Raw genomic sequence first — 16721 nt, 5'->3', positions numbered from 1 at the left:
AATAGATTTTAGAAAATTAATATTATTAAATAAGAAAATCATTGTGTTTGATTATAAAGATTGTAGAGAATTTAGTTAGGATTTATTTAGATACATATATAAGAAAGGATGACACAAAAACCGTACCCGAATACCCAACTCGGAACCCGACCCGAAAACTGGGTTCGGGTTGGGTACGGGTTTGCCTATAAAACCCTATTGGGTTCTATTTTCTAATATCCGTGGGTTCGGGTTAGGTCGGGTAATACCCGAAACCCGTTTGGGTACCCATTAAACCCGAACATATAAACATATTTATAATATTTATCATTAATATAATGCAATTACCCCAAAATTATAATTATAATTTTGAATATTTATTTAGTTTTATACCTAAATATCAAAAATAGTCATAATATCTAAAATATTTTGTTATGTAAGTCAAAATTTAACTAAATTTATTTAAATTTAATTATATTTTTTCGGGTACCCGGTAGTTCGGGTACTAATTGGGTTCTAAAATTTGTAACCCAAACCGACCCGAACCCGATAGTACCCAAACCGAACCGAACCCATATATCTAAAAATACCCAATGGGTTCTATTTTTCTAAACCCGTTTACCTGAACCCGAATGGGTAACACCCGAACCCGAACGGGTTACTTGAATGCCCAGCCCTACTTGTTTGATTCAATAATTGGTAAAATAACCTAATATTTAGGAATTTTTTTGTGTGCAAAATCTTCAATGTGTAATAAGTTGTTTGAAAATCAAAAAAAAAAAAAAAAAAACACTGTACAATGTATCAAAATCATTGTAAAAACTTTTATCAGAATCAAAATTCAGAAAAAAAAAAAAAATATATCTGAAAGTAAAGACTATAAAGAGGGTCCTTTCAACATGTAATCAAAATTACTTAACTAGAAGTAGATAAAACAAAAGAATAATGTAACTTATATTTGTTTTATTATGCTTTCAAGTCACTTGCAACATTCACAATACTAAAGTGGTATCACGCCCGAATCACATCTTTTACATATTCAAACTTTTGGAATCTGATCGACAGAATCTTTGAAACCAGCTTTTGTGCTAAGCTCCTCAAAGGCGTTGACAACATTCTGCAGCCTCGCAACAAACTCGATCAGAAGAGAAGAGAACGTAGCCAAAGACAACGAACTCGCACTTTCGAATACTTTACATTCAATCTCATTCACCACAGTACCACCAATGAAGGACGTGCTTGGCCACATCTCTCGGTTCTTGAACATCATACTCTCTGTTGACATCCACTTCCGAGATTGGTCATTACTCTGATGATTGTTGTTGTTGTTGTTATCCCAAATCTGGCTTAAGGAGGTGATCACTTTGGTCTCGTCGTCTTTGGCTTCTTGGTCTTTTTCTCGAGCTTCTTCAGCTTCAGCTTGCTCCTTGATCGCTGCCCAGCTTTCTGAGTTGACAAGAAGATATGATTTACTGTCTATCTTCATTTGCAGTGCCTCTGCTGCATGTTGAACGTCTTTAAGAATCTCTCCGAGGCTTAGGTTTAGCTTCTCCATTTTCTCAACTTTTTCTCCAAACAAACGTAAAACTTTTGCTCCTTCGTTACCAACTCTCCGAAGCTCGTTACTAAAAGCATGTCTTTTCTCTGGAGCTGCCTGCCATATCACACATCCGAATATGTCACGTATCATTTAACAAAACAGATTAAGTACTACTAGACTTCTTTCTCAAGTTACTAAATTTATGTGTCATTTTGGTATAAGGTGAACCGATACATTTACTTTCTAATAATCATTCACCTTAGTAGCAAAAGGTTGCAATGCATAGTAACATAAAGAGTATTGGTTTAATGAAATATTAGTAATAAGGAACTTAACCTGTATCTCTGATAGAATGCAACCATGCATTGCCATGACTGTGAAAGCACAATGTCTCACTGCACCACTAAGTTTGACATAGTTTTTCCAGGGATGGTTAAACGTTTTGTAAGGTCCATGTGGAGGCTCCCATATGGCAAAATCAAGCTGCAAAAATAACAGAGGTCCTTTAATGCTATATCACCATAATTCTTAATAGTGTACTGCAAAAACATACGAGAGAATCTTCTTGGCCTGTCGATTGAACAGCGGATCTGTACCCGCTGTATAATGGATCATCCGAGGCTTGGTACGTGAGTATCTTCGAGGGTATCCTCTCGTATTCCATACATTCCAAGTAACCATTCACACATCCTAAAGAATTTAAACAAAAACCTTAAATAAGGGACACTTAAAAAAAAAAAAAAAAAGCTAGCCATGATACCAAGTTATGACAAATTATGTTTTATCTAACCTTCTAAGGAGTTTGCCACAGTCTTGAAGTGTTTAGCCACCAGTTTATGTAGATCTTCCCCGGCCCATATCGGAAACAGACATACATTCACAAGCAAACAAATGGTTGCACCAACACATATAAGCAAAATCCTGTAATAAGCAGTGCTTAAGAAATCTCCTGTGTTGTTCCCGGAAACAAGAACGATACAATATGTTATCTTGAACACCCTGAATGCATATTCGTATGGTTTCATGGCCGCGTAGAGTTTCAAATAACTAGCGCTAAAACCTGATATAGACAAAGGAAAAGAATAATATGTTTGTATGATTGTACCCTCATTTGTGTGTAATGGAATTGTGGACAATGTTGCAAACCTGCAAGGAATATGCAGATTACGATGATCACTTCTTCAAAGTCTCCTGCTAAAACAGAGAGCTGCGCGACGCCAAGAGCAAGTCCCACGGCTAGCAATGTGCCTAAAGCTCTATTGAATCCTTTAACCAAAGTTGCTCCTGAAAATTGAACATAAAAGTTACTCAAAGTATAAGAACTGATCTGAAAATGTGAAGAAAACAGTATAGTAATACAAGTCAATAAGTAAATCTGAACAGAGAAAATAGAAAAAGAATGAAACCAGAAATATAAGAAGGGAATTAGTAAGTTCCAATATAATTGGTGTCTTTATTTCATAAAAATAAAACACGAAAATATCCAATCTAAGTAGCAAACAAGCAAATAAAGTATACGAGTTGATTTGAAATGTGATTATCACTTAATAAGAACCAATCAGAATGGAAAGATTGAATCCAAAAAAAGAAAGAAAAGGAAACAGACTTTGGATTAAACGATTTGGTCCACATGTGCAAGTGTCTTGAATTCAAGATTCTCATAAACATATCACAAAACTTAAAGATCCAATCATAAACTAGGCTCAGAGTTTAGGAATCAATACCAACGTAATACTCGAAAATGAGGACAACAGTGAGGATAGCCCAAATTGCAAATTTACTAGCATCTTGAAGCGGCTCTTTGAGGAAGATGAGAAAGGAACAGAGTGCCAGAGCAATCCCCATCTTGAGTGAGAAGTAAAGCTTCCGACGATCAGAATGTCCCATCGCGTACAACTTAGCCGGAGCCTCGTAGAGAGCCCTCCACGAGCAACACCGGTACTTGGAGTCACCACCATCGGCTACGTGGCTAGTAGACTGCCAAAGAAGCTTCTCTGTGTTTTGCTCTGGGACTGGGAGTGATCCCATTTGGCCTCCCAGAAATTATTGTGACAAATTTACAGAACCTAAGAGATTCTTGTGGTCCTTACAAATAGAGAGAGATATTTTAGTAATACAGAGAGAGATTTGTTTTGTTACTATACGATCAATCAATGCATGCCTTTGGTTCATCATCTCAATAGTTTTATATACCTATTAAGCACCAAGAGTGTCCAAAAAACTTTTACAGATTGATTTTTTTTTTTTTTTTGACGTCAAAATTACTAATTGATTTAAAACGTGAGAAACTGAGAAGAAAAACTTTTGTGGACCTGTAATGTATGAATGAACAAGTAATATGACTTGTTGTGACAAATTGTATTTTTTTTGTTTGGATTTTATTATTGATTAATTTGGTTCTAATTATATATATGTAAAAATAGACTAACATAGTAAGTATTATAAATCTCAAAACCTCCACGTTTTTTAGCTAAATGGTGGAATTACATTTTTGCTAAGCTACATAATAATTTTGATAATAACACGATTTACTATGTTTTTTTGTTTGTTTGTTAAATCTAAACATTGTTTGACAAAAAAAGAGTTAAATCTAAACATTAAACATATTTGACGAGTACGATTGTCCCAAGAATAAAAGAACAGATTAGATAAACAATCTGAGAATTTTTGTGAACATGTCTAATGTAATGTAAATGGACCGATAGGACTCAGAGTCTCAGACAAGTAACCCCGCATCACTGGTGGACCTACATGAGACTGGCGGAGCCAGAATAATGGATTATGAGGATCATATATTGCTAATATGTAAAAATTATGGGAAGGATCATATATTGCTAATATGTAAAAATTATGGGAGTTTTTATTTAAAACTTAAGAGATTATATAAACACCAAAAAATTTAGTATAAAAAAATAAAAAAAGGGAGTAAAAAAGGGTAGTAGAACCTGAGACATGGGTGTCAATTCACTAAAAACAAACCAAATTTACCATTATGTAATATATATATAAGCTTAAGTTAAAGTTTTTATAAATTTTATGGATGTCAGTTGACACCCCTGCTCCTTCACTGGCTCCGCCACTATGAGAGGAAGGGGACCAAGGTAAAATTCAAAAAGAAAACATTTTGCATATAAATTCCAAAAGTTTCAAGTTTCAACAGAAAAATTGGTCTTCCTCTAGATGTTGACACCCAAACCAAGTTCGATTCTCCTATATCACATTAATAATTTTTTTTTCATGTTATTTCAACTGTTTCATTTTTTTGATCCTTGTAAAATTTTCTTCTGGGTCCGGTAAAAACTGTGCAAAAATACTTTTGTCAAAATCGAAATTTCAAAAAAAAAAAAAAAGAGAAATTTTTATTTTATTTTATCATAAATAGAAACTATATAGACAGTCCTTTAAACATGTAATCAAAATGATTTAACCAGAAATACACAAAACAAAAGAATAATGTAACTTATATTTGTTTTATGATACTTTCAAATCACTTGCAACATTCATGATAATAGTAAGGTGGCACCACGCCCGAATCACATCTTCTACACATTCAAACCTTAGGAATCTGATCAACAGGATCTTTGAAACCAGCTTTTGTGCTAAGCTCCTCAAAGGCGTTGACAACATTCTGTAGCCTCGCAACAAACTCGATCAGAAGAGAAGAAAACGTAGCCAAAGACAACGAACTCGCACTTTCGTATACTTTACATTCGATCTCATTCACAACATTACCACCAATGAAGGACGCGCTTGGCCACACCTCCCGGTTCTTGAACATCATACTCTCTGTTGACATCCAATTCCGAGAGTGATCATTACCCTGATGATTGTTGTTGTTATCCCAAATCTGGCTTAAGGATGTGATCACTTTGGTCTCGTCGTCTTTGGCTTCTTGTTCTTTTTCTCGAGCTTCTTCAGCTTCAGCTTGCTCTTTAATAGATGCCCAGCTTTCTGAGTTGACAAGAAGATATGATTTACTGTCTATCTTCATTTGCAGTGCCTCTGCTGCATTTTGAACGTCTTTAAGAATCTCTCCGAGGCTTAGGTTTAGCTTCTCCATTTTCTCAACTTTTTCTCCAAACAAACGTAAAACTTTTGCTCCTTCGTTACCAACTCTCCGAAGCTCGTTACTAAAAGCATGTCTTTTCTCTGGAGCTGCCTGCCATATCACACATCCGAATATGTCACGTATCATTTAACAAAACAGATTAAGTACTACTAGACTTCTTTCTCAAGTTACTAAATTTATGTGTCATTTTGGTATAAGGTGAACCGATACATTTACTTTCTAATAATCATTCACCTTAGTAGCAAAAGGTTGCAATGCATAGTAACATAAAGAGTATTGGTTTAATGAAATATTAGTAATAAGGAACTTAACCTGTATCTCTGATAGAATGCAACCATGCATTGCCATGACTGTGAAAGCACAATGTCTCACTGCACCACTAAGTTTGACATAGTTTTTCCAGGGATGGTTAAACGTTTTGTAAGGTCCATGTGGAGGCTCCCATATGGCAAAATCAAGCTGCAAAAAACAGAGGTTTTTTTAATGTTATATATTGTAAGTTGTTGTCTCTACTACAAAAACATACCAGAGAATCTTCTTGGCTTGTTGATTGAACAGCTGATCTGTACCCGCTGTATAATGGATCATCCGAAGCTTGGTACGTGAGAATCTTCGAGGGTATTCTCTCGTATTCCACACATTCCAAGTAACCATTCACACATCCTAAAATATAAAGCATGCACAAACCTTGAGATAAGGGACATTGAAATAATAAGCCAACCATCTAATGACAGATTATGTATTTATCTCTAACCTTCTAGGGAATTTGCCACAGTCTTGAAGTTTTTAGCCACCAGTTTATGGAGATCTTCCCCGGCCCATATCGGAAACAGAAATAAATTCACAAGCAAACAAATGGTTGCACCAAGAACAATAAGCAAGATCCTGTAATAAGCAGTGCTTAAGAAATCTCTCGAGTTGTTCCCGGAAACAAGAACGATACAATATGTCAACTTGAAGACCCTGAATGCGTATTCGTATGGTTTCATGACCGCGTAGAGTTTCAAATAACTAGCACCAAAACCTGATATAGACAAAGAAAAAACAATGTTAGTATTCTCATTTTTGTGTAATGGAAATGTGGCGATACATATAAGTGAAATAATGTTGCAAACCTGCAAGGAATATGCAGATTACAATGACGACTTCTTCAAACTCTCCTGCTAAAAGAGAGAGCTGCGCGATGCCAAGAGCAAGTCCTCCAGCTAACATTGTGCCTAAAGCTCTATTGAATCCTTTAACCAAAGTTGCTCCTGCAAATTTAACATAAAAGTGACTCAATAGTATACGAATTGATCTGAAAATGTAAGTTAAATAAAACAGCAAAATGCAAGTCAATAAGTAAATCGGAATAGAGAAGATAGAAAAATACTAAATTCAAAAAAAGAAAAAGAAGGAAATTAGTATTTAACCAAATGGTGTCTTTATTTTTCATAAAAAGAAAAGAAATAAAGTGTAAGAGTTGATCTGAAAATGTGATTAATACATTAAAATGTAACTCAATCAGAACCAATCCAAATGGAAAGATTGAATCCAAAAAAAAAAGTGAATAGTCTTAGGATCAAAGGAAATATCACTAGATTTGGTTCGCATGTGTTGAGTTCAAGATTCCAAAATAACCAAATCACAAAACTAAAAGATCCAATCATAAACAAGGCTCAGTGTTAAGAATCAATACCAACGCAATACTCAAAAATGAGGACAACAGTGAGGATAGCCCAAACTGCAAATTTACTAGCATCTCGAAGCGGCTCTTTGAGGAAGATGACAAAGGAACAGAGTGCGAGAGCAACCCCCATCTTGAAAGAGAAATAAAGCTTCCGACGATCAGAATGTCCCATCGCGTACAACTTAGCCGGAGCCTCGTAGAGAGCCCTCCAAGAACAACAACGGAAGAACTTAGAGTCACGACGACCATCGGCTACGTCGCTGGAGTACTGCCACAGAAGCTTCTCTCTGTTTGGCTCCGGGACTGATGATCCCATTTGGCCTCCCATTATTATTTTGTTTCCAGTAATTATTCTGACAAAATCTAAAGAACCTTGAGAGAGATTCTTACAAATAAGAGAGATGTTTCTTGATATAGTATTTATCAAGGATTTGTTTTGTACTACTACACAATCAATGCATGCCTTTGGTTCATCATCTCTATAATTTTTCTATATGATTTTTTTTTATTATGAATATATATCATCTGTCGCAACTAGTCTACATTATAATTTTGATGATTACCCCGTTTATAATTTTTTTTGTTGTTGGTTGACATCAATCATTAAGCTATATAACCACTAAACGTGTCAAAAAATGATTTTTAGACGTGAGAACTGTGGAGCTGTAAATGTATGAATGGAAAAGTAATATGCCGTTTAATCAGATTATTTGTTTTTATTATTGATTGATTTGGTTCTAATGGTGTATGTAACAAAAAGACTGATATAGTAATAATTATAATAATCTCTAAATCTACACGTTTTTAGGAAAAGGTCGCATTACTTGTTTGGCTCAGGTACATAATAATAACATATTGACGAGTAAGATTGTCCCAAACAGTTTGGATAAACAACCTGAGAATTAAATCTTCGAGGACCTGTGCGATGTAAATGGACCAATGCGAAGGTGAGTAAATTACACACATTGGAAAGTTTCATGGTCGTGACACTCTCATGAGTGTGACATTTTTGAAACTTACTACCGCATCGCATGTACTACTCCCTTACTAATGCTCAAAAGCCAAGCCTCCTACCCTACCCAGTGTGCCCATCCTCACATGAGATTGATTATTCCTAAATTCTTATAACAATATGATTTGTGGATTTTGACTGACGTCGACAGTTTTCTCCAAACTGTTTAAATTATTGGTATTGCTCACAATAATAACTATCATTGCACAATACATAAATAGTCAAATTAGATAAATTTACAATCAAAGTTTTAGATATTGTGAATACGTTTTCAGCTTATTTGGGTTCATGCATGGTGTCTACGTTTTGGTGTTCAGGCTCTCAGCAAACCTGTGAACCAAAAAAAAAAAAGAAATAGAAGACGACGACCTTTGAAGATGAATCATATCATGTGTGACATAACGTAATAGCCACCTTCACGAAATAAAATAAAAATAATGCTGTAGAATATCTTGCAATTTTACAATATTTTGATTAGGATATTTTGTGATGAAAACATGTGTCCAATGATTAAACCAACTACATAGTATTTTTAATTCAATGAGAAATAGAAATAACACAAAAACTTTTATTTGACTTTTACCAAATCATTGATCAAATAACTCTAAACAAAGAACAACATGAATTTTATATAATATACGTGGCTCGAATCAAATATGATTTTGAATAACAATACTTTTTCTACGTTAAGATTCTATAGTGATAAAAAAAAAAAAGATTCCAATGTGACCAATAAAAAATAATTCTGGAACTTTTTATTTATTTTAGTTTGATCTTTAAATTGGGCTAAAAAATATAATCAGTTTTGGTGTGTCATTATGGGCTTATTCTGTCAAATAAAAAATGGGCCAAGTGAGTAAAGCCCATATATTTTTCAAACCAATGTTCCAAACTACACTTTGAAACTCTCCACCCAAAAACTGTGACCATATCTTCCTTATCCATATTTCTCACAAAATCTTCCATTTGCTCTCTGAGAAAACAAAAATGATGTCATCAATGGCACTTTCATCTGCTTCCCTCTGCTCTTCTTTCGCTTCTCAACATCCCAAACTCTCCATCACTGCTTCTCCTCCATTGTTCCATTCCCAAACAACCAAACCCATCTCTGTGAAACGTAACATCGTTACTCTAGCAGCTCCAGAGGCGCTCACGGGTGAAACAGTCACAGGAATTGAATCTTCAGACAACACTCCACAACCAACAAAAAAGGTAATAACAACAACACATTATTATTCTTCTTCTTCTTGTTCTTGCCTATTCTTGTGTTTCAAAACCAATGAATTGAATCTTTGTTGTTTGAAGGAGGTGAAACAAGATGAGAAGTCAAGAGTGGTTCTCAAGTTTGTCTGGATGGAGAAGAACATTGGATTAGGATTGGACCAACATGTACCTGGACATGGTACAATCCCACTTAGTCCTTACTTCTTCTGGCCAAGGAAAGATGCTTGGGAAGAGCTCAAGTCTACTCTTGAAGCTAAACCATGGATCTCTCAGAAGAAGATGATCATTCTCCTTAACCAAGCCACTGACATCATCAATCTCTGGCAACAAAGTGGCGGCAATTTAACTTCTCAATAATCTCTCTTTTTGATTTCTGCATTTCAAGAGTTCACTTTGTTGTCTATGACAATTGCTATTGAGAGTGTATTTTTTTTGGTTTATCTAAACAAAATCCAATCACATTTCAACATAAAAGATTCATTTTATTGCAAAGAGGATCATAATAAAAGCTAAAATTTAGCAACTCTGAGTTGTTGTTTCCTGGAACTGGAAGGACATATCAAACGCTTGATGGTTGAGATTTTGCAAAGAAGAGCTTCACCATATGATTTGGAGACTCTCCGGTCACCGGAATAAGTACACGTCAGTGTCACTCTCTTCTCCAACACACTCACCAATATTGAATATGTTTCTGCTCCAAAAAGAAAAAAAAACAGAGAAAACAAACATGAGAGGAAGAACAAAAAGTGTCTCAGCTCGAGATGTAAGACAGACTAGTTCTTACCGATCATTCTTGACATTATGTCGGCGACTTTCTCTTGGCAGTCACTACATCTGATGTCTGCTGATAGAACAATCTCCTGAATCTGATAACAAGACAAGATCACTAAAAGAATCCACAGAGTTGAATCATTTAAGATAAAAAGTGTTATAAAGAGTAACGTTACGAACAAGTGGCATGGATAACGATGCGACAGAAGCGAGACTGGTTTCACTTGTTCTTGAAAGTTTGCTTCTTAGTGATGTTCCAAGTTCTTCCTCGACGATTTCAGACAGAGTAGCCATGACACTCTCGTTGTACAAGGAAGATGGATAAAAACAGCCAAACAGGAATGAAGAATCCTATATAAACAGTCTCCTTGTACAAGGAAAGATAAATAAAACAAAACTGATGAATACTAAAGAAACCACCAAAGTGGGAAACGAAGAGTGTCCTTGTCCGAAAAGGATGAGTTAGCAAAACTTGTGACAGAGGAAGCCCATCTTTGCTTTTGCTTTAATCTATGGAGAAAACTAAGTTTAAAGACTCACAAGAGACATGTTAACACACAAAGACAGATATTAATATGCTTTGGATCCATGACTTAGTGTTAATTTTTCTGAGTAAGAAAGTCAAGACCTTTTGGTTCCTCTGTTTTTTTCCTCTCTGCATTGTTTGAAAAAGATGCTTCACTCACCAAAATGCAACCCCACCAATATCACTCAAGTGGTGGATTGCTTCTGAGATCTGACTAAGTCTCAACAATTTATATAGTTCTTTACCTTTTTCTCCTTACCCCACCTTTGGTAAAGCCAATCATAGATAGATCAAAAGGGATATTAGGTTTAAAAGGGGTTTAAGAATAAGACAATGGGTTTATTATAGACGCTCCTAAAGTCTTGCACAGACTGTAAACTCTCAGTGAATTATATCAAAACGGAACAAAATGTTGGAAATAACAAAACTTGTTGGATTCTCTTATGGTCCCAGTTTCCAAGAAACATCAATTGTTACCAGCTACAAAGTTACACAACTTACCAGCAAAGAGCATCAGTTTCATTTGTTGGTCCCGTTTGGATGCTGCACAAAACAAACACCTTACGGGACATGACAAGGACAGAGTTAACTTGCAGACCATTAAGATAATCTAGTGTCCTCAACTTCTGAGTATCGAACTATTCAGGAGGTGGTAATCATAACATTCAACACAGGTAAGAAAAACAATGTATCATATGGACCACTAAAGATGAAATCAAGGTAGGAAGATAGTTTTATTTGATGATACATAGGTTACATGAAAAGGAAAATCCCACCAGACCAAAAAGAAAACAAATCATCTCTATGCTAAAGAGAGTTGAAAAAAGATAACTTAATTCTATGAAAAAAAAACCCACTGATTTAATGCCTAAAACACTAGCGAGGTAATGCTATTACCTACTTCTACTGCATCCAAAATTTGCTCCCTGTATTAAAGCTCTATGCCCTACTGTTACAACATACGTACACAACGAATTTGGATGCCATTACGAGCTAATCTATAATCCATTCCAAGAAATCTTGCGAGTCACAGTAATCTAGAAACCCAAAATCGCATTGAGCAGATGCCCATCAGGTGATATGTACCTCACAAGAAGAAACGCAACTTCATCACCAAGCTGATCATCACGACATTAATAGACCAGTAGTCAAAGGCTGCCCAACCGAAGAGCCAAAAGAATCTCCTTCCATGAACTTGCAGTTCTCACAATCCAAAGATCTTTCACTAGAGAAACCATCAGTCAAGTTAGGATCGTGTGGACAGCAACTGACAACTCGATTCCGCTTCCTCGATTTTTTCCACTTTAAGTCAGAATTACCAAGGACATCGTTAAGAAGATCTGGAATTGGTCGCTTAGGTAATGACTTTTTGGTTGTTGCTACTGGAAGACACATTGTGCCTTTAGCCTCCCCATTTGGTGACATCCCACCATTACCAACACTAACTTCAGATGGCTTTACATCAGGTTTCACCTCCATCTCTTTTTTCTTCATCAAAGATAAGACCGAACTCACGAGATCAGATCTTGATCTTATATTAACCCACTCATCTTCCAACCATTCCCGAGATTGTCTAAGGTCCCTACGATGGAAGGCAGACATTTTCTTTTCGCCTGAGAGAAAACAACCAAAAAAATAATAGTTAGTCCCACATAATAATAACATTTAGATCTTCAGCAAATCTGCAAAAAAAAATTCCATTTAGAGGTGTTTTAACTCACCTGGCAGGTAAACTTCAAATTTGTCTTCAGACACTTTCTGCATTACGATCCCTTCCCACCATCCATCACACCACCACACATCCACAGGCATACCAACACCAACAGCCCATACATCATTTTCTTTGCTGGGCTTCAGCATTGGACGTACTACTTTCCGTCCTTTAATTCTAAGACCCTCCAGACTATCACCAGCAGCAATCTGAGATGTCAAAACCCACTCCTGCAAACGAAAAGTGGGACATGTTAACAAACTGGACAGAAGAAACAAAACCAAAGGGTGGGTTTTAAAATGTGTACCTCTAGCTTTTTAGATTCATCATCTGCATCCTGAATATCTTGGTACTGGACCTTAACCTTATCCTTGTGTTTCTTTAATACCAGTGCCGTAAACCAACAACCTCTGATGCCACTATCTTCGGAAAGAACTTCAACAAGTGACCCCTTTTTAATGTAATGGGAAGAACTATCTTCTGCAGCCTTGCACATAGAAGCATCTGAAACACCCAAAACAGAATCTGGACTAGACTTGCAATCACCTTTCATGTCACCTGCAGTTGCTACATCCAAAGTACCAACAGGACTAGGACGACGCCTTTTCCTTGATCTAATACCAACACAACCTACCAATGGAGCTCCTACTCCTGGGTCAATAACAGGTGCTTGAGCACCGTCAACTGATTTTAAAATGGATACATTCAAGTATCTAAGCATTTTTTGTCTCCAGTAACCTTCTAATTCTGTAATGTCATAAGGCTTTATGTCATCATCTCCATATAATTTCTGGCAGAAGAAAGCTACTGGCTGAGCATGCATTGGCACCTTAAGAAATTTCTCATAATGCTGAGGACTGAGGACAGTAGCAAAATCATCTATGCACTCAATGTTGAGATCTTGACGATAAAGAGACAAGAAAATCTCTCTCTCATTAATATCATCAGGTAAAACAAAACCAACCTCCTCAGTTTTGTGAAACCACCGTGCCACGACCATCTTTTTGCCTTTAGAATCCTCATAAAGGTCTTCTAAATATGCAACAAGTCTCTTACCATGCTCAACTAAAACATACACAAAATCTTTCACCTACAATAAATTTGTAAAAAAAGGATGGTGAGCTATATAGCACAAAGAAAAGTAATAGCAAAACAAACACCAGGTGAACTTCAATAAAGACATTAAAATAAACTCACAGAAATTCTAACACCATTCCGGAGAAAGGATGGATAATGCTTACGCCGTTTCTTGCAAGTCCAAGAAGAACCCATCCACGAGTCTTTTTTGGTCTGACGAATAGGCTCCTGAAATTTCCCATTCTGTAAAGAATCAAAAGAGAAAAGTGGTTAACAATTCATACTCGAACAAGAAATCACTCTATACTCACAAAAAAAAATATCTTAAAAGCAGTACCATAAAAGAGCTCATATTAAATCCTCCAGCATCTTTTTCAGTCATAATAGTAGCTGGTACATCTGCTACATGAGGCATCACACCTAAAAAGTTCAAGAAAACCAGTAACAAAAGATCAGCAAGACATATACAAAAAAAACGTTAATCTCAATTTAGATAATCAAACAAAACTTGAAGAAAAAAATATCAATTCGTGCAGACATTGCTCAGTACCAAAAGGTGGAAACCGGATCTGTCTGCAGCAAAATTTAAGTCATTAATATGTTTTAGCTGCAAAAGGCGCAACGGAACCATGTAAGATCTCTAAAAGACAACAAAGAACAATAATATCTTCAAGTTAATTGTATAAACAATATCTCAATTCAGAAGCATAAGCCTTTCTAATCACACCCTCCAATCGAAAGAAAAAAATCGTTCCTTTCAGATTCTAAACTACTTAGAGAAGGATGATTCTAAATACCCACGAAATCAAATTATCAAAAGAACGAAAAAAAAAAAAAATCGACAGAAATTTCAGAAATCGATACGAACCCAACTAAAAAAAAACCCATATTGAGCTCTCCAGATCTAAAATTTTCAAAACCTAGAAAAGGGCAGAGATTGAGAAAGAAAAAAGAAAAATTTACCAGAAACAATAGAATCGAGCCAATTGGAGACATCTTCTTTAGAATTAAGCTTCTTCAAAACAGAGCGATTCTTCTTCAAAGCGTATCTAAAAGAGATGCGTTTAGAGCTTTTGACCCTCCCAACAACAGCTAGATCTGCAATCCCATCTTTCCTCTCCAGATAATAATGAACCTCAACCTTGCCTTTACCGTTCTTCACATGCAGTTCATTCCAGCCGCAATACGACGGCGTTTCTGAAGACCACGCCATTGTTTTTTTTTTTTTCGATTTCTCAAATCGGAACCTCACAAAAAAAAAAAAAAAGAACCCTAATTTTGATGAGCGCTCTTGGGTCTCTCTCTATCTTTGTGTATACGCGTGAAGTGATGAAACCAGAAGAAAGAGAGGCGGAATTTGAATAATATATAAAAAAAAAAAAAAAAAAAACAGAGGAGGGAGGGAGAGAGAGAGAATTAGGGTTTCGAATTTGGGGATAAAGATTAAGGGTGGTGATTGGATCCACGTCTATGATCCGGAAGGAGCGTGGTTTCATTAATTACGGTATTATCTTCTTTTATTAATGAATTTACGATAATATCCTTAGGGAGGGGGAATTTAAATTTTTATTTGCTTTCGTCATGATTTTAGGGATTTTTTTTCTTTATTAAAAATGGCTATAAATAAAAAAGAGACAAAAGACAAGTTGTGTAATAAAAATTAAATAAAAAAAAGATCGAAACGCGTGATTTACGGAGTTTTTTATTTATTAGTAGAGGAAGACTTGCTCTATCTGTTTGACAGCTGTGCTTTCACGTCTTTTTTGGATTATTTGTTTTTCCTTTTAATTAGATTTTTTTTGTTCAGTATCTGTTTGAATTTAAATTATGGATCTTTCGAGATTAACAAATATGGAAATGATATAAATTCGTAATCTCTCATATTTTGACTTTTGATTCAGTAAATCCGGCTGGACCCGCGACCCGGCTAATAGTTTGGTCCGGGTTACCTCTAAAAACTAACTCAATTTCAAGAGGATATCTGATCGATTCAGAAGTTAGAAGCAAAATATGTAACCAGACAAACGTAAAGGGACTAAAGTGAAAATTTACAAAAGAAACTGAAACATTAATCGTCGTCTCAGAACCCTAGTAGTATCTCGTGTATATATAAGCAAGTGATAAAACTCATAGATCATTTACTTTATTATGAAAGGAAATCTCATATCTCCAAATTTGCATAAAACTCATATACGACTTTTTTTTTTTTTTGACAAAAGAAAAAAAAGTTGTATGAGTTCATGCAAATTTTGAAATATGGAGACTCCTCAAAATGGTTTGAATTCGCAAGTGTTCATTCGGGGGTAAGATGTTTGAATTTTCTCCAGCTATTACTAATCGGATGTTCAGCATGAAGTTTCAAAATATGTTTATTTAGGCCATGAATGGAACATAGTTTTTACTGGTTTTTAGATTTTGGTTTTTAGTTTTTGGATTTTGGATTTTGATTTTTTAAGTTTTTGATTTTTGGTGTAGATTTTAGTTTTTGCAAAATCTTGAATGGTAACTTGATTAGTTTTTGGTTTTTTTTGTATAATAATTATTTTTTAAATAGTAAAATAAAAATTATAAATTATTTTTTAGAGATAAAAAAATACAGTGATGCAGAAAACAAAAATACGTTTATTGCAAACAGAAAACACATTATTGCAAAAGTACTATCATCATCATCTAGAAATCTATAGTGATGCAGAAATTTCATCCCGAATCCCTTTCATATACTGCATCGGAGTATTGTTTTGCTCTAATTCTTCATCTGAATCAGAATCTTCTTCAGCTATATGGTCTGAATTGATGTGTTTGGTGCTGAAAAGCCGATCCATTATATCGAGGTCGATAAGAGGATTTGCTCGGAGCTTCGAAGCAATTGGTGTTTCCTATATATATATAAAAGATTTAATATATTAGTTTACTATATATGTGGTTAACTAACAATATCATGTGATAGGATACGTAAATATTACCTTAATACGTTCATCCCACCATGAGTCGTCCATGTCAATAGCTAGAGTGGTGGGATCAAGTCCAACTCCAGTTTTTTCGATCAGACGACAATAAACATCATATAGCTTTTTGAAACTGTAAAATTTGTTTTTTAGTGGAAGCCATTCAAGATCGTGACCTGTGGCTTCTTGAAATCCTTT

The 16721-nt window shown here is 35.3% G+C and overlaps 5 protein-coding genes across 10 annotated transcripts; 1 reads left to right on the top strand and 4 right to left on the bottom strand.

Annotated features, from left to right (window-relative positions):
* Positions 1-922: 922 nt before the first annotated feature.
* LOC104704749 (aluminum-activated malate transporter 5) lies at positions 923-3714 on the bottom strand. 2 transcript variants are annotated; one of them, XR_015562175.1, is made up of 6 exons: positions 3244-3684; positions 2666-2803; positions 2310-2579; positions 2116-2209; positions 1856-2002; positions 923-1633 (listed from the first exon to the last, which is right to left on the bottom strand). XR_015562175.1 is itself a non-coding variant. In XM_010420782.3 (6 exons), exons 1-6 carry the CDS (start codon positions 3545-3547, stop codon positions 1019-1021), a joined length of 1611 nt encoding a protein of 536 aa, XP_010419084.3. In that variant the 5' UTR covers positions 3548-3714; the 3' UTR covers positions 923-1018. The 2 variants fall into 2 exon arrangements, 1 of the variants encoding a protein (XP_010419084.3); XM_010420782.3 differs by having other exon boundaries at positions 2073-2209; positions 3244-3714.
* Positions 3715-4867: 1153 nt separating this feature from the next.
* Positions 4868-7905, bottom strand: LOC104701494 (aluminum-activated malate transporter 5-like). Its single transcript, XM_010417186.3, has 6 exons — positions 7267-7905; positions 6704-6841; positions 6343-6612; positions 6115-6251; positions 5901-6047; positions 4868-5678 (listed from the first exon to the last, which is right to left on the bottom strand). The coding sequence occupies exons 1-6, from the start codon at positions 7583-7585 to the stop codon at positions 5070-5072; spliced, it is 1620 nt and encodes a 539-aa protein (XP_010415488.2). The 5' UTR covers positions 7586-7905; the 3' UTR covers positions 4868-5069.
* A 1122-nt stretch (positions 7906-9027) lies between these two features.
* On the top strand, positions 9028-9967 carry LOC104701492 (small ribosomal subunit protein cS23z). The gene is made up of 2 exons (XM_010417184.3): positions 9028-9481; positions 9575-9967. The coding sequence occupies exons 1-2, from the start codon at positions 9257-9259 to the stop codon at positions 9848-9850; spliced, it is 501 nt and encodes a 166-aa protein (XP_010415486.1). The 5' UTR covers positions 9028-9256; the 3' UTR covers positions 9851-9967.
* Positions 9955-12272, bottom strand: LOC104701493 (uncharacterized). The gene is made up of 3 exons (XM_010417185.3): positions 10445-12272; positions 10278-10359; positions 9955-10184 (listed from the first exon to the last, which is right to left on the bottom strand). The coding sequence occupies exons 1-3, from the start codon at positions 10556-10558 to the stop codon at positions 10003-10005; spliced, it is 378 nt and encodes a 125-aa protein (XP_010415487.1). The 5' UTR covers positions 10559-12272; the 3' UTR covers positions 9955-10002.
* Positions 11510-15199, bottom strand: LOC104701490 (uncharacterized). 5 transcript variants are annotated; one of them, XM_010417182.3, is made up of 7 exons: positions 14542-15087; positions 14129-14185; positions 13916-13998; positions 13699-13821; positions 12809-13591; positions 12512-12731; positions 11510-12403 (listed from the first exon to the last, which is right to left on the bottom strand). In XM_010417182.3, the coding sequence occupies exons 3-7, from the start codon at positions 13991-13993 to the stop codon at positions 11916-11918; spliced, it is 1692 nt and encodes a 563-aa protein (XP_010415484.2). In that variant the 5' UTR covers positions 13994-13998; positions 14129-14185; positions 14542-15087; the 3' UTR covers positions 11510-11915. The 5 variants fall into 5 exon arrangements, with proteins under 5 accessions (XP_010415484.2, XP_087315171.1, XP_010415485.2 ...); XM_087459045.1 differs by having other exon boundaries at positions 13743-13821; positions 14542-15047; XM_010417183.3 differs by having other exon boundaries at positions 14129-14151; positions 14542-15016.
* Between the last annotated feature and the right edge of the window lie 1522 nt (positions 15200-16721).

The sequence above is a fragment of the Camelina sativa genome, chromosome 7 (genome assembly GCF_030686135.1).
Source record: "Camelina sativa cultivar CO46 ecotype springtype chromosome 7, ASM3068613v1".
Lineage (NCBI taxonomy): Eukaryota > Viridiplantae > Streptophyta > Magnoliopsida > Brassicales > Brassicaceae > Camelina > Camelina sativa.
This window is presented reverse-complemented; position numbering and strand designations above follow the sequence as displayed.

Excerpts from the sequence above, each read along its gene's own strand:
- LOC104704749 (XM_010420782.3), bottom strand. The coding sequence starts at position 3,547 with ATGGGATCACTCCCAGTCCCAGAGCAAAACACAGAGAAGCTTCTTTGG. Across the intron at positions 2,210-2,309 it reads TGTGGCAAACTCCTTAGAAG|GATGTGTGAATGGTTACTTG; the intron begins GTTAGATAAAAC and ends TAAATTCTTTAG. Across the intron at positions 2,003-2,072 it reads CAGGCCAAGAAGATTCTCTC|CTTGATTTTGCCATATGGGA; the intron begins GTATGTTTTTGC and ends TTATTTTTGCAG.
- LOC104701494 (XM_010417186.3), bottom strand. The coding sequence starts at position 7,585 with ATGGGAGGCCAAATGGGATCATCAGTCCCGGAGCCAAACAGAGAGAAG. Across the intron at positions 6,048-6,114 it reads CAAGCCAAGAAGATTCTCTG|CTTGATTTTGCCATATGGGA; the intron begins GTATGTTTTTGT and ends TGTTTTTTGCAG. Across the intron at positions 5,679-5,900 it reads GCATTCTATCAGAGATACAG|GCAGCTCCAGAGAAAAGACA; the intron begins GTTAAGTTCCTT and ends GTGATATGGCAG.
- LOC104701492 (XM_010417184.3), top strand. The coding sequence starts at position 9,257 with ATGATGTCATCAATGGCACTTTCATCTGCTTCCCTCTGCTCTTCTTTC. Across the intron at positions 9,482-9,574 it reads CTCCACAACCAACAAAAAAG|GAGGTGAAACAAGATGAGAA; the intron begins GTAATAACAACA and ends TGTTGTTTGAAG.
- LOC104701493 (XM_010417185.3), bottom strand. The coding sequence starts at position 10,558 with ATGGCTACTCTGTCTGAAATCGTCGAGGAAGAACTTGGAACATCACTA. Across the intron at positions 10,360-10,444 it reads CATCGTTATCCATGCCACTT|ATTCAGGAGATTGTTCTATC; the intron begins GTTCGTAACGTT and ends TCTTGTTATCAG. Across the intron at positions 10,185-10,277 it reads CATAATGTCAAGAATGATCG|AAACATATTCAATATTGGTG; the intron begins GTAAGAACTAGT and ends TTTTTGGAGCAG.
- LOC104701490 (XM_010417180.3), bottom strand. The coding sequence starts at position 14,791 with ATGGCGTGGTCTTCAGAAACGCCGTCGTATTGCGGCTGGAATGAACTG. Across the intron at positions 13,592-13,698 it reads GGAATGGTGTTAGAATTTCT|GTGAAAGATTTTGTGTATGT; the intron begins GTGAGTTTATTT and ends AATTTATTGTAG. Across the intron at positions 12,404-12,511 it reads ATTTGAAGTTTACCTGCCAG|GCGAAAAGAAAATGTCTGCC; the intron begins GTGAGTTAAAAC and ends GTTTTCTCTCAG.